This window comes from Pholcus phalangioides, unplaced genomic scaffold, assembly GCF_987345545.1.
Source record: "Pholcus phalangioides strain wild (caught in Gottingen) unplaced genomic scaffold, Ppha-v1.0 ptg000015l_1, whole genome shotgun sequence".
NCBI classification, from domain to species: domain Eukaryota; kingdom Metazoa; phylum Arthropoda; class Arachnida; order Araneae; family Pholcidae; genus Pholcus; species Pholcus phalangioides.
In genome coordinates this window covers 27,495,933-27,509,119 of record NW_028301608.1, presented here as the reverse complement: position 1 = coordinate 27,509,119, position 13,187 = coordinate 27,495,933, and the positions used below count along the sequence as shown (strand labels likewise).

General features: G+C 33.4%; 1 protein-coding gene across 1 annotated transcript in view; it reads left to right on the top strand.

Annotated features, from left to right (window-relative positions):
* Nucleotides 1–13,187, top strand: part of Usp30 (ubiquitin specific protease 30) — a 42,543-nt gene that overhangs the window by 14,884 nt on the left and 14,472 nt on the right. Inside the window, exons 2-3 of the mRNA XM_089243263.1 lie at nucleotides 10,970–11,146; nucleotides 12,916–13,004. Of these exons, the coding sequence (XP_089099389.1) occupies nucleotides 10,970–11,146; nucleotides 12,916–13,004 (266 nt within the window). The remainder of the gene's footprint in view (nucleotides 1–10,969; nucleotides 11,147–12,915; nucleotides 13,005–13,187) is intronic.

The window sequence follows — 13,187 nt, the reverse complement described above, 5'->3', positions numbered from 1 at the left end:
GCTTTCGCAACTTACGTAGAGATTATTTTATTGTTACAAGATATTACAAATCACTCAATGATTAAAAATTGATATCAATTGTAAAAAGAATAAATTCTTCTGTTGTCAGATTACATCACTACTTTCATATTTTTTCTGAATATTATATTCAGAGTCAATTTTTGTTGGATTCATTCCCCTGAAACTGTACTTGAAATGCAACTCTTAGTGCCTGTTTATATTTGTCTATATGTCAATTTTGAAGAGTATCCAATTGGTATATTTTGAATAGAAAAAAAAGTATATCGGTGGGTGAAAAAGACAACTAGGTTATTTGAGAATAGATGATTTTTCAGGTTAGCATAAAAAATGGAATGCCTTAGTGCATACTTTAATATGCTACAACCATGCGACTTGTAATGTCTTTTCCGTCAGAGTTATTTTTTTAGTTCAATAATGAATAGATAATGCAAAATATACACTTCCTTCTGCATTTATATTTTTCTCAAAACTTCTAAAATGGAGTTATACCTAGCTGTAGTATTCATCCGATAATATATGGTAAACTGTTACAGGGACTATTTTTTTCTCCCTGAAAATATCAATGTGAAAGTTATACTCAAGTGATGGTATCTATGACTGAAATATTATGAATAATGTTTTTTATACACTAGTCACATTTTACCTGGGAAGTGCATATATGTGTGAATAATATAATCAAAATTTATGTTCAAAATGATATAGATTTTGTCAAGTAACTAAAACCAATGTGTTTTTTTCCGAGGAAATAAGAAAATTTGTGATTATAAAATTTATTTCCAATGTTTGTTCAAAATTTTTTTTGGGCATTTTTCTATTAGTATTAGAAATTTTTGTTTTGTTCATGTTATGTTATTAGTTTCATGTAAGTTTTTTTTTCCTATCGAAAAGTTTCATTTTGTGTTTTGTCATTCATACGATTGATTCATTTGTAGTCATGTTGAAAAAATGATGTATTTTTTTATCACAAATTTTTGATAACTCTTCATGGCCGATAACAAGTTTGATTTTTGGGAAGATTTGTGTATTTATCCTTTCTGTATCAGTCTAAACAGCTGTAATAGGAATATGTGGCAAAAAATAAGGCGGAAATAATTTTCTTTTTAAAAAAAAAAATATATGTTTTTCAGAGATTATTCGTGATACAAGATCATTTTGAAACCAGTTTCAAGATATAAATTACTCTTTTGAAATACACAAAGGGATGGTTAAATGATCTGTTGCATTCTTAAGTAGTCCTTAAAATGTATTTTACATACCAGTTGCATTACTATTTTGTTAATTGCGTGTGTTTTTATTAAGATTCCTTCATAATCACGAGTGTCTCTGTCACTTGCTCTGTGCTCTTTTTTTCCCCCTTCTGAATTACATTTAAAGTTGGTTAACTTGATACAAGAAGTGAAAATGAAATTTTTTTAAATTAGATGTCATTTGTTAAATACAGGGGTTTGAGAAATCTGAATTGTGGGGGGGGGGGGAATTCAAGTGCTCCAGCCAAATTTTTTTATGAGCCAAGCATATTTTTATTCTGAGAAAAGTGTTCCAAAATTATTGTTTCATTATTCTGGGACTTGGGGACCCTTTTTCAGGACAGTAGGCATCCTAACATAATTTCAAAAATTTTTAGTAAGGATGGCCTATTTTTAGTAAGAACACTCGAATGTATCGATCGCCGATAGAAAACTGTAGGCGTTAATACCAATTATTTAGTTGCCTTGGTGGCCTTGTGTCTGGGATTTGTCAAGCACTGTTTAATCGGTGAAAGAGAATGAAAACGCGAACATAAATAAATAACATCGCAAAACATTCTTAAACCGACTTACTCGTAATCCAAAGCTTTATTGTACTTGAAAATACGGAAGAAAATTCAAGTTATATAGAAGTGGAACTCTAGAGAGTTTGTCTGTAAATTCATGTTAGGTTATGCATTCTGTGTTGGGGAACTTGTCGCATAAATAGAATGGCAGTGTAAATATTCTGTTGCTTGTCACTCTCTCAGCCTTTTTATATAAGTATTATAGCATTCTTTCATAATATTAAAATCATTAGTTGACTTGTGTACCACATGTTTTTTGAGTGTTCAGTTAGTCAAACTTAAATATGGTTGCTTAGTGTGATGTGTTTAGTGCAGGTATCTTGTATGTTTGCAAGTTCACACTACGCATGCTATGCATTGCACTCTAGGGATTTACTGAGCCGTAGCATAATTTTTACGGGATAAAAACTTGAGAATAGAGCTACTCATGGGCAACCATTTAGCATTGCCACATCAAATGGACTTGTGTGGCGACAATGCCTCTCAAATCATCTATGGCGATGCTGTCACAACCAATTCGTACATGGGTTAAAAAAAGGGGAGGAAAGAGCAAAACATATATTCTTTCAAGAAATCAGAGCATGCGTAGAGTGGACACACATATATTAATTATTCCATGAGTGAAGGAAGTTTTATTTTTGTGGGGAAAAATATATCCTTTGCAGTAGAATTTCATTCATAATTGTCCTGATAGCCTCCATGTTATTTTCAACGCTTTGGTTATGTCGAGATATCTGAATCTCTGCTATTTCCATGGTTTCTGCGTAATCAAGAAAATTTAATCCTTTTGTGTAGTGCTATTGTATTTTTTTATTGTTGATTTCACCATGAGTGTGTGTATATATATATATGTATGGTAAAGAAGTTTTGTGACGATGCATAAAGTAAAATAAAATGCTTTATTGTGAAATTTTGTACTTTTTTGATATTTTACTTTTTTTAAATCCAGCTTCATAATTGAATTGAATAACATTGAATTGATGGTTACAGGTGGGATTTTGATTCATTGAAAAGAAGGATTAATATTTTCTGAGTTTGATTGTGGTAGTATGATTCAAATTAATTTTACCCATATATGTGGGTATGTATAGAATCTTCTTTCTCTCAGGGCTTCCACTTGTGTTACTTCTCCTACTTTTTGATAAAATGACCTCCCTTTGTTTTACTTTCTCGGTTTTGTCCCTTTTTACCGAATCCTATCAACGAAATTCGTGTGATTAATTTTAATTGACGAGGGAATTATTGATATATATCATCAAATAATGCAGATGTAGATGGCAATTATATAAATAATGATTCTGCCAAAGCAGAAATCATATTGTTTTAAAGTTATATATATTTGGGGGGAGTATGTAGACCATTTGGTTTATTAATTTTTCATTTGCTTAGTTTGAAACTTTGAGTAGAGTAGTCATTAAAATCTTCTGTCTGGATGGGAAAATAATTTTGTATTTACTACTTCATGATCTTGTTCAGTAACTAACATTTATCATTCAAAATTATGGTCCACATTTGGTGTATGGGTAAAACAAGTTTGCTTTACAAAGCAGTTGGATACATAGGCCTATTCTAGGTTTGGTGATTCTGATGCCACCCATTAGCATTCAATTTTCTTCTGTATTTTTAGGGCATGCAGAAGCATAAACAATAGTTACAATGCTCGGCAGAGCTAGAAATAAAAGTGCTTCATTTGTCAAAAATGATTACACTGGCATTGAACAGTAAAATGTAAATAATTCCCTTTAATAAAAAAGGATGGACAACACATTGAAAGTGCATTGCTGTTGCGGGTCAGTGACTTCCACTGAAAGTTCTCTGAATAATCAGTGAAAATTCTTGTTTTAAAAAGGTGACAGATTAAAAAAAATTGTCACAGTGGTTGAATTTTTTGACAAAAACTTTTCTGCTCTTCAATTGGTTGGGGCCTATGTATATACCTAAGGCTGAACAAATCTAAAAATTTTCAGTCGGCCACGTACCTAATTCAAAATAATACATGTGCTAAAATCGGCATTTTCTATGCCAGTGTCAGCCATATGGCTGAAAAAATACATGCCCAGTCAAAATTTTACATGTTTCAGGCATGTAAAGCAATAGATTTATCCAGCCCTGGTACATACCTATGTAGTACTGCATTTAGATAGTTCTTTTCTTTGTGATTGATTACCAATTTTTAAAGTCTGTTTGTGTGAATCAGTTTTTAGACTTGGATTAAGGCTGTAAGAATTAAGAAAGGACTAAGAATTTTAATTCAACTCTTTTTTGAAAATTTTTTTGATGCGATTTCCTATTCCTGAATTCTGGGGAAGTAGGAAAATTGTTTGTTAAACCCAGTAATACCCTCAATAAGAACTCGTGATGTTAGACTCCCCTTTGTTACCAAACCTATATTTTTCCAATTCTCTCTTATGCCTCTGAAATTTGGGACCCCTTACACTGCTAGCAATATCGAGAAGCTGGAATCAAAACAAAATAAATTCACTTGCTTTATCTACAACAGTTGTTCCTCCTTTGTGTCTGTTTCCGAACCAAAACTTAATCATCTAAGTACACACTGCCTTTTTTCTCGATTAACTATGCTTTTTAAAATTCTCCATGGACATTTAAATTTTGATACCTCCGGTATTATCTCCAAGCCAATGTATATTTCTATCACACTTGACCAGGCATATAAGATAAACTCTATCTTTGCTTCCACGGAATGCTTTAAATTTAGCTTCTTTCTGCATACTATAGTTAACTGGAACTTGCTCAACTCCACTGTCATGGATTCACCAATGTCATTTATGTTTTCGAAAATGTAAAACATTTTTTCTGTCACCATCCATCCCATTCTCATGTATAGGCCTCGTCCAAAATTATTGTATAAATAAAAAATAAACATACTCCTGGTTGTCAAAAAAAATAATCTTCAGTTGGGCTTGAGAAATTAAATGAAATATGTTGATCTGAAGAAAACGGTAATAGCTCATAATTTGCATGATCAATTGAAAGCAGTATCCGTAATTGCACAGTGTTTTTTGATTGTACTTGACAAAAAGTCAGTTCTGGGTATCAGTTCTGGGTATTCAAGATGTGACTTACATTGTTCTGTTTCTTCTGGCTTATGATGTGACTGAAATGCTTTTTCTATCCATAAAAATCACAATGGGGGAAGGCAGAACATCTCAAAATATGCACTTTGGAAAAACTATCAACCTTCTATGAACAAACTCATAGTAGTAAGAACGGATGGTATGCTAGCAATGGCTAGCAAAAATATGAATTTAGTTTCAATTAACTTGCATAATGTAATGGGGTGGTTGTTTTGTAGGCTCATGAAGGTCACCTTAAGCAGCACTTGCACCAAAACTTTATTTCTGAATCAAAAAAGCTGTCTTTAAACAAAGTTCTAATAATGCTCGTTTGAGGTTTGGTTAATTTGCTTGAACAAAATTCTGAACAAACTTCTCAATTGTCGAAAATCCAGACTCACTATTATTCATATTGTTACCATTATTTATAGCAGAATGAACCTTACTTTTGAAATGGTCCCGTGGTAGGGGGGGGGGTCGACATCGGGCACAAAGCACATACAAGACTTTTAAAGCCAACTGATATCAACTGTGAAAAGTTGTAACATATGCTTTCTTATTTACCTTGACTCAATTTAGTATTAGTCTTTACCATTATTAGTGCATGAAATCGTACACTGCCTGGCCAAAAAAAGTCACTAACTCTTTTTTGCACCGTTTTTAACTAAGATTAAACACATTTGCCCATGAGGTTGTCAGGTCATGCAATGTTTCCACACTTAGTTTTGGACAGATTTGCATCAATGTTTCACCAAGATTGTTGGTGGATACAAGTAGAATCAAATGACACTTCTCTAACAAGTTAAACAGACTTTCAATTAAATTCAGGGAGGGATTTGTTGCATGAAAATCCAAGTGTTTAAATGATGGTTCACGTTCTTTCAACGTGTCAGATCTGTCAATGTTTGAGACAAATATATTTTGGTAGCTCTATTCTAGAATTTGCTATCAGCTTCACAGGGAAAGGAAAGAAAATATCAATTGAGATAGGCGGTCATCAATTTTTAAGATGGTCATTAAGTATGTTAAATGACCATCTGATAATGATAAATCGAAAAATTTTTTTGGAAATTATTATCAAATGGAAATTGGTGAAATGGATAGACGAAAATAATGTATTGTGAGATAATCTGCATGATTTCAGAAAGGGGAAGTCATATATAACCAACCTTCTTTGCTTTTATGATCACACGACTAAGGTAAGGGCAAAAACGTCGTCGCTGCTTATCTTGATTTCTAGAAGGCATTTTTGATTGTGTCCAACATGGTAAATTCTTGAAATGTTTTTTTTAAAGGGATTGGGAGCAACTTGCTGAATGGTATAGAATCACGGTTAAGAGATAGGTCACAACGGGTTATGGTGAATGGGAAATTCTCTGATTAGGTGGGTGTAATAAGTGGAGTTTTTCAGGGCAGTGTCCCTTGCCCCATACTTTTTTCACTTTTTTTATCAATAAACTCGATCAGGGTATTGATGGGATTGCTAGCAAATTCGCAGATGATGTGAAGCTAATGGGAGTAATGAGTAATCAAAGGGATAGAGAGTTGCTCCAGACCAACTTAAACAGGATTGCAGCATGGGCAAATAAATGGAGCATGGTGTTTAGCATTGACAAGTGCATGGTCGCTCATTTTGGTTCAACACACGTCTCACTTACAAGTTGAAAGGTGTTATTGTTTTAGATGCAACTAGGATCACCGATCTGGGTATTATTGTTGAGAGCGGCTTAGGTTTCCTAAGCACTGTTCAGCGGCGATAAAAAAATCTAATAGAATGCTTGGTTTCATTTTCCAAAAGGTTCTTCACATTCTAAAGTCATTCTGCTTTTCCGAGGCTTAGTTTGTCCTAGACTGGAGTATGCTGTAAGCTTTTGGAGACCATACTGTAGGAAGTTATTGAGCAGCTGCTGAAAAAAGGAAGAGATGTATCAGACTTTGTGCTCGCGAGCAACGAGCGACTTTTGGGGAATGAAAATCAAACAGTAGATAGAAGTATTGATTGATGGAGGAATGGGGTAGGAACCACTGGTATTGAGATTATGCAATTGGAATATACTAAGTTCAATAGTTTTATTATTGTTTTAAAAAGCCCGGAATTGGGTTACATTCCTTGGAAGCTAACAATACCTATAGAAAGACATAGACTTGGTTGAGGGCTGGGTTGGCTGGTGTTTTTATGTGTGGCAGTTTTTGACGGTTTAAACTGTCGCATCAAAAACCTGAAATATTGCTTTTCAATATAAAAATTCCCATTAGAAATACACACGTTAATTGCATATAATGTTTAAAGTGACTGTTATATAAAGAATAAATACTTACTATGATTGTAAAATAATTTTTGAGTCTAAAGAATTACTTTGGACAATATATAAATGTTTTTTCTTATGAAATATGCAATTTGAATAAATTTGCATAAAAGCTGAAGGGAAAACTATAGAATGATTTAATGTTCTTCAATTCAAGAAGATTCTTTACCTACCAAAATTTCTTCAACTGCTTATCTACGTGTATGTATATAAACATCTGCTGTACTGTTTTTATAACAGATAGCTGTGTTTAAAAAAAGTTCTTTTACTCCATATATGTGATGTTGAGGCCAGTTATTAAATTACTTAAATAATCATTAATACTTGAAACCATACCTTTATTTGTACATAACATTATAATTAGGGTTGGGTTTTTGGCATGACAAACATCAAAAACCTAAATGAATGCTTTTGGATAATGTTTTGAACACATGAAATCTGCATAAAATGGTATCTGCGTTTTGCACTTACAGCTGTTCTGAAACAAGTCAAATCAGCAAAATGTTGTCAGCTCTTCCTAATGCATATAGGTGGGATCAAAGACGCACGCAGGGAGTATGGGGGGGGGGGTGTTTGTGCCACCCTGCAGATGATCAAAAATTTATTTTTTTAATGCAAAAAATATTTTTTTAAATTAAACTTTTAAAAAGAAATGCCTTTATATGTGTGTGTGGTGTTATAATCAATTTCTGTTAATTTCAATGCTATTTGAAAGCTAAGAAGTCAAAATTTCTTTTCTTTTTGAGAAATTCATTGTAACCCACCCTCTAAGCCATATATGGTAAACCCTTGGCCCACTTACCAAATGTGGCCCTAGGTGTTATCTGATGTGGCCTGCCCTCTCAAACCTAATTTTGTGAAAATGAAATGACATTTACAGATCACTTAAGTTAAGTGGCCCGTGGCACATTTTCAGATCACTCAAGTATGGAATGGAACTTTCACAGATCTGAATTGAACTGAAAATAGTAGAAGAAAGAAAATAACATTTGTTGCAAAATTAGAGATAACAGCCAATCGCTGCAACTCCACTAATGACAGTCTAGGGGTGTCATGTTGGCGTGTGCTGCATGAAAGAAATGAATAGATTTCCCTTCTTTATAATGTATCTTGAACATATATGATGAAAAACTTACTTTTTTGCATATTACAATGTTTTATTTTAAACATTAGGCTAACTTATTACAATAATTAAATCAAAATAGCAATTATAATTTACAGTTTTGAATTTTTTGACATAAAAAAGTCTAGAATATATAAAATATAATATTATGGTTCATTTTATCTAAATTACTCATTATCTGCGTTCAATTTGTAAGGGAAATAGAGTTGTTTATCTATATATATATAAAATTGATTTTCTGTGTGTGTGTCTGTATGTGTGTGTGTATGTTCTCTATACAAATCTACAATTTTAGATCGATCGTCGCCAAATTTTGCATATATACCAAATGGGACCCGACTTGAACGATAGGCTACTTTAAAATTTCGTCAGACCAGGGCAAATGCCCCAAATGGGCAAAAAACCGTAGGGCAACAATGGTTTTTGGGCCTCAACAATCACTTTCCGAACGTTTACTTTGGTTACCGTGGTTCCCTAGCAATGCGTTTAAGACGTGTATATGCCTTTACAATGGTTTGCCGTTTCTTTAATGCTGTACGTATATGTATAATATTTATGCCTTTATAATGGTTTGCCACTTTATTCAATCCTCCCAGTAATGAGAGCTTTTTGAATAGACACCATCATCAGCATCACTTTGAGGGTAAGGCAAAGGATGATGCCCCATAGAAATCAGTGTTAAAATTGCCGATTTTACTGTAGAAATGCTGAAATTTTGTGGAGTTTTCTGTCACATACATAATTTTAAAAATTGTGTTGAATTCTAGATTTCTGAAATATTGAGTTCGATTAGAGATATACGAAGCCCAGGAGATCAAATATGAATTAATTAGCCGGACCTACTTTTGAGTTGGACATTCATGCAATAACATTGATTTCAACTTTTTATTTATATCTTCTCAAGCAAAAATTAATGTCTCCGTATTGTCTTTTGATATTTATTTGCATAAATTCATGTGGGTTAGGATATTTTAAAATTAGTTATGAGCCCGTGAAAAGTGCATCGAAAAAATTCCACAGCTTTAACTAAGGATTTTTGGAAGCTGGAACAGACAGATGGATAACTTGAAGTTCGGGGGGGGGGGGGACCAAAATACCTAGCGCCCCTTAAAAAAAGAAAAATATACATTCATTTCTGTGTAAATCTAGATTTATTTCATGAATCGCGCAGGTCGCCATATTGGTTAACTTGGACACGGTTTGTATGTCCCTCAAGAAAAAGAGAGGGAGATATCACGTGATCCAAAAAAGCCTCATTGAAGAAAACCCGGGCAGCGCCGGGTATCATAGCTAGTTCAAAATAAAACGTGATGGGCATCAGGGTTAGGTTTTTGACTTCAGAAACCAACTCAGTATTAAAACTCGAGCCCGTAACTAGATACTTTTTCAGCCAGGGCAAGAACGCATTTTGGCACCCACATGTAATATAGAAGAAGTAGTTAAAGTGTGCATTCGGCGCCCGGGCACAAGACGCACCTGCCCCCCCCCCCCAAGTTATGGCCCTGAGAAAACTTATTGTCAATGTTGTGAATTTTTTTCAACCAGATAGATATGTTAAATAACAAAACACTTTTATATTTTGAATTATTACTGAGTATAAAATTTATTATTTTGATATTTTAAACTTTCTGATCTGCCCAAAATTTTATTCCATGTTAAAATTCTCATGCAGCATCTATTAACACACTAATTAAACTCATTTATTTTGTTTAAAAGAGTATTTTCAATCAAAGCAGAGCTGGCAGGACTTGATGCCCGAATTAATTATTCTTACTTTTGCGCTAAGAATAAGTTACAGGAGTTTCTTAAGTACAAGCCAGCACTGCCAAATTTTAGGACATTTTAGGCCTACAATTTAGTATTTTGTATACATAAGAAAAGCAAAGCTTTCTCCTATCTTCTTCCCTTTGTGGCACAAAACACAGTATATATATGTATATATATAATATTTATTTTAAGTTCAAATTGCCTTGTTGGGCATCATTGATATTTTTTCAGGTTGGACATCCTTGCTCTAAATAAGGGTAAAGGTCATATTAACACGACCAAGTGGGACAAAAAATAAACTAAAGTAGAACCTTGAACATTTGAGCTACGATTAACCAAGGTTTGGGTTATTCAAGGTCCTTTTGTAAATTGATTTTATGAAAATAAATGCAGTTAAATTATGCAAAGAGAAATTTGCATTATGACAAACTGGTCAACTGCTACTTCATTTCATGGACAGAAGACTATTACTACTTCAAAATTTTGTGGATTGTAAGTAGTCTACAATGCAGTACTTTTTTAATGTGAGTTTATACTGTATTCATAAAATATTTTTATTACACTGTATAGCGATTTAAAATAATTCTTTTTGCAATCATGTTATTTCCATTCATGTCTTTATCTTTTTTAACTAATTAAGATTAATCAGTATTTTCTGAATTCAGAGATATATTTGAGAGTCAGTGATCCAAGGTTGGCTCGGTTTGTATTTACTTGGATAATCAGGTCCTTACTGTAATCAAATAGCATCAAGGTAATTAAGTATCTTCAACTAGTCTCATATTTTCCTTCAGATGAAATTCTGTTCTCTATTTTTTCACGGTTACTAGGCTCATAATAATCATTATATAATTTATCTTTACAGATGCGGTCCCAGGTTTGCAGAACTTGGGTAATTCCTGCTTCTTGAATGCCATCTTGCAGGCTTTGGCTTCATGTTCTATGTTCATCACTTGGCTCAACACCATCGTAACAGCTGAAGAAAAGTCAAAAGATGGAAATAGCTATGTGCTATCTTCGGCTCTTCTGACTTTGATGAAAGGTGAATTCAGTTTTTATTTTGGTTAGAATGGATGTGTATTGATAAGAATGGATATATGTAGGCTATTCACTCTTGCATGATTTAAAAACCTAATACCATCAAGGCTGGACAAATCTCTGGTCTAGGTGCGTGAACAATTTTTTAGGTACCAAAAAATTTTTTTACCTGCCAGAAAAGGTCCAACATAATGTTTCTTTTGACTTTTTCAGGGCTTTTTGACTTTCATGTTAGTAGATATGCTGCTATAAATTCCAAACATTTTGGGCTGGTCTAAGCCTGCAATTTAGTAACTACACGAAAATTTTAGTCACCACGGTGATATAGCACCTGGGATTTGTCCAGCTCTGTCATTTATTGAGGTGAATATATGGTGACTATTGCTAAAACACTTAATTCTTATAGATTTTATTCTAATTCCTTGTTGAAAATTAAATGTTTGGATTTGCGATTCATAAGAGTAATGGTAGGTATGAGACATTGCACATTCAGTCGATCCCCCAATATAACGAATCAAAAATAAATTGACAATTTTATTCGTTTACTCGAGAAAATCATTATCAGGGCTGATAATATAAATACTATTAGGACAGCTTCCCTCAGCCTGGTACCTGATTGATCAGAAGCAAAACACACTCAAAACGGCATGTTTAAAAATTCTGGGGGTTGTAGTTAAAAGTTATTTCTTACAACAATTGAAAAAAAAAACCTATAAACTTAAGAATCAGTCAGGATGCATAAAAAAATTGCTTGGTAGGAGTTTGGACATTCAAAATTTTTTATCAAATTCTGTCCAAATTGTAATTTTTTTGGTAATCAAAAACTGTTTTCACTTCAGGTGACCCGCCATTCTTTACTTGTCAAGACAGAGCACAAACTTGAAGTAACTTTATTTTTTTACTAAACATGTGAACAGCACAATGTTTTATGGTATTGGTGTGCACCGATTGGCTACTGAAACCTTCCCATGCCAACTGATATCAACTGCTACTACTACTACTTAACCTTGCACATGCACCTCATACATGGAAAACCTCTCTACGGAATTGCTAACGAATTGGTACATGCCGGAATGTGTGCTTTCATGTTGTGAATCTAACGTAAAGTCTGTTTTTGTGTAATGCTTGTCATGTGTAGTGCTGCCATAATTTTTCCTAACTATGAATGAAGTGTAATGACTGAATAATTGTAGGTCTGTTGCTCTCTGTGGCAAGTCTTTTTAATGGGAAGATCGGCTTGCATTTGTGCCTTCAAGTTGGGAACCACAGAAAACCAACTTTAGCCGACCACCACTGTGACGACAGTGAGATTCAAACCTATGTGCCCGCTATGAGTCTGTCGCTATGACTACTCGACCACCACAGCGGCAACTGATATCAACTGTGAAGCTGTAACCTATATCTTCTTATTTGCCTTGACTCAATTTAAGGATATTTTACATTCTGAGTGGCTTTATTGTCTCCTTTACTCAAAAAGGAACAGATTTCTGTTCCCCCTATTTTTGTTGGTCTCTAAAGAAGGTCTGAAGGCCAATTCCTGGAAAGTCAAATCTTCAGATTATGATTTTGGGTGACAAGAAATAAGAATTTCTTTTGGATAGTTTAAAAAATATTCATTATATTGAAGTTTTTTATTAATTAAATAGGGGTTTGACCCCCTATTTTTGCCAGAATTTCAGAAAGAAAAAATTGTTACTAAGTTTGTTAAATCAGGGTCAGGCTGTATTTAGTGCTTGAAATTTTGTGTTTTTTAAATATTTTTTCTAAATGCAGAGCTGAATGCTGGGTCTGGTTCATGCTCCGCTATGGAAGTGCTGAATGCATTGAGAAAATGGAAATGGTCAATTTCAGATGAAGAGCAGGTATGTGTGTAATTTATGTACATAAAAAAAATTAATTTCTTATTAGATTAGATTTTTTTTTCATTTATTTTTATGGAAAATATTTTACTTATACATTTTTTAAGAAACATTGGTTTTTATGATAGTATAGTTGAAATTGGTATTTAAGGAAACAATAAAAAGTTGAAAAATATGCAGTTCAAT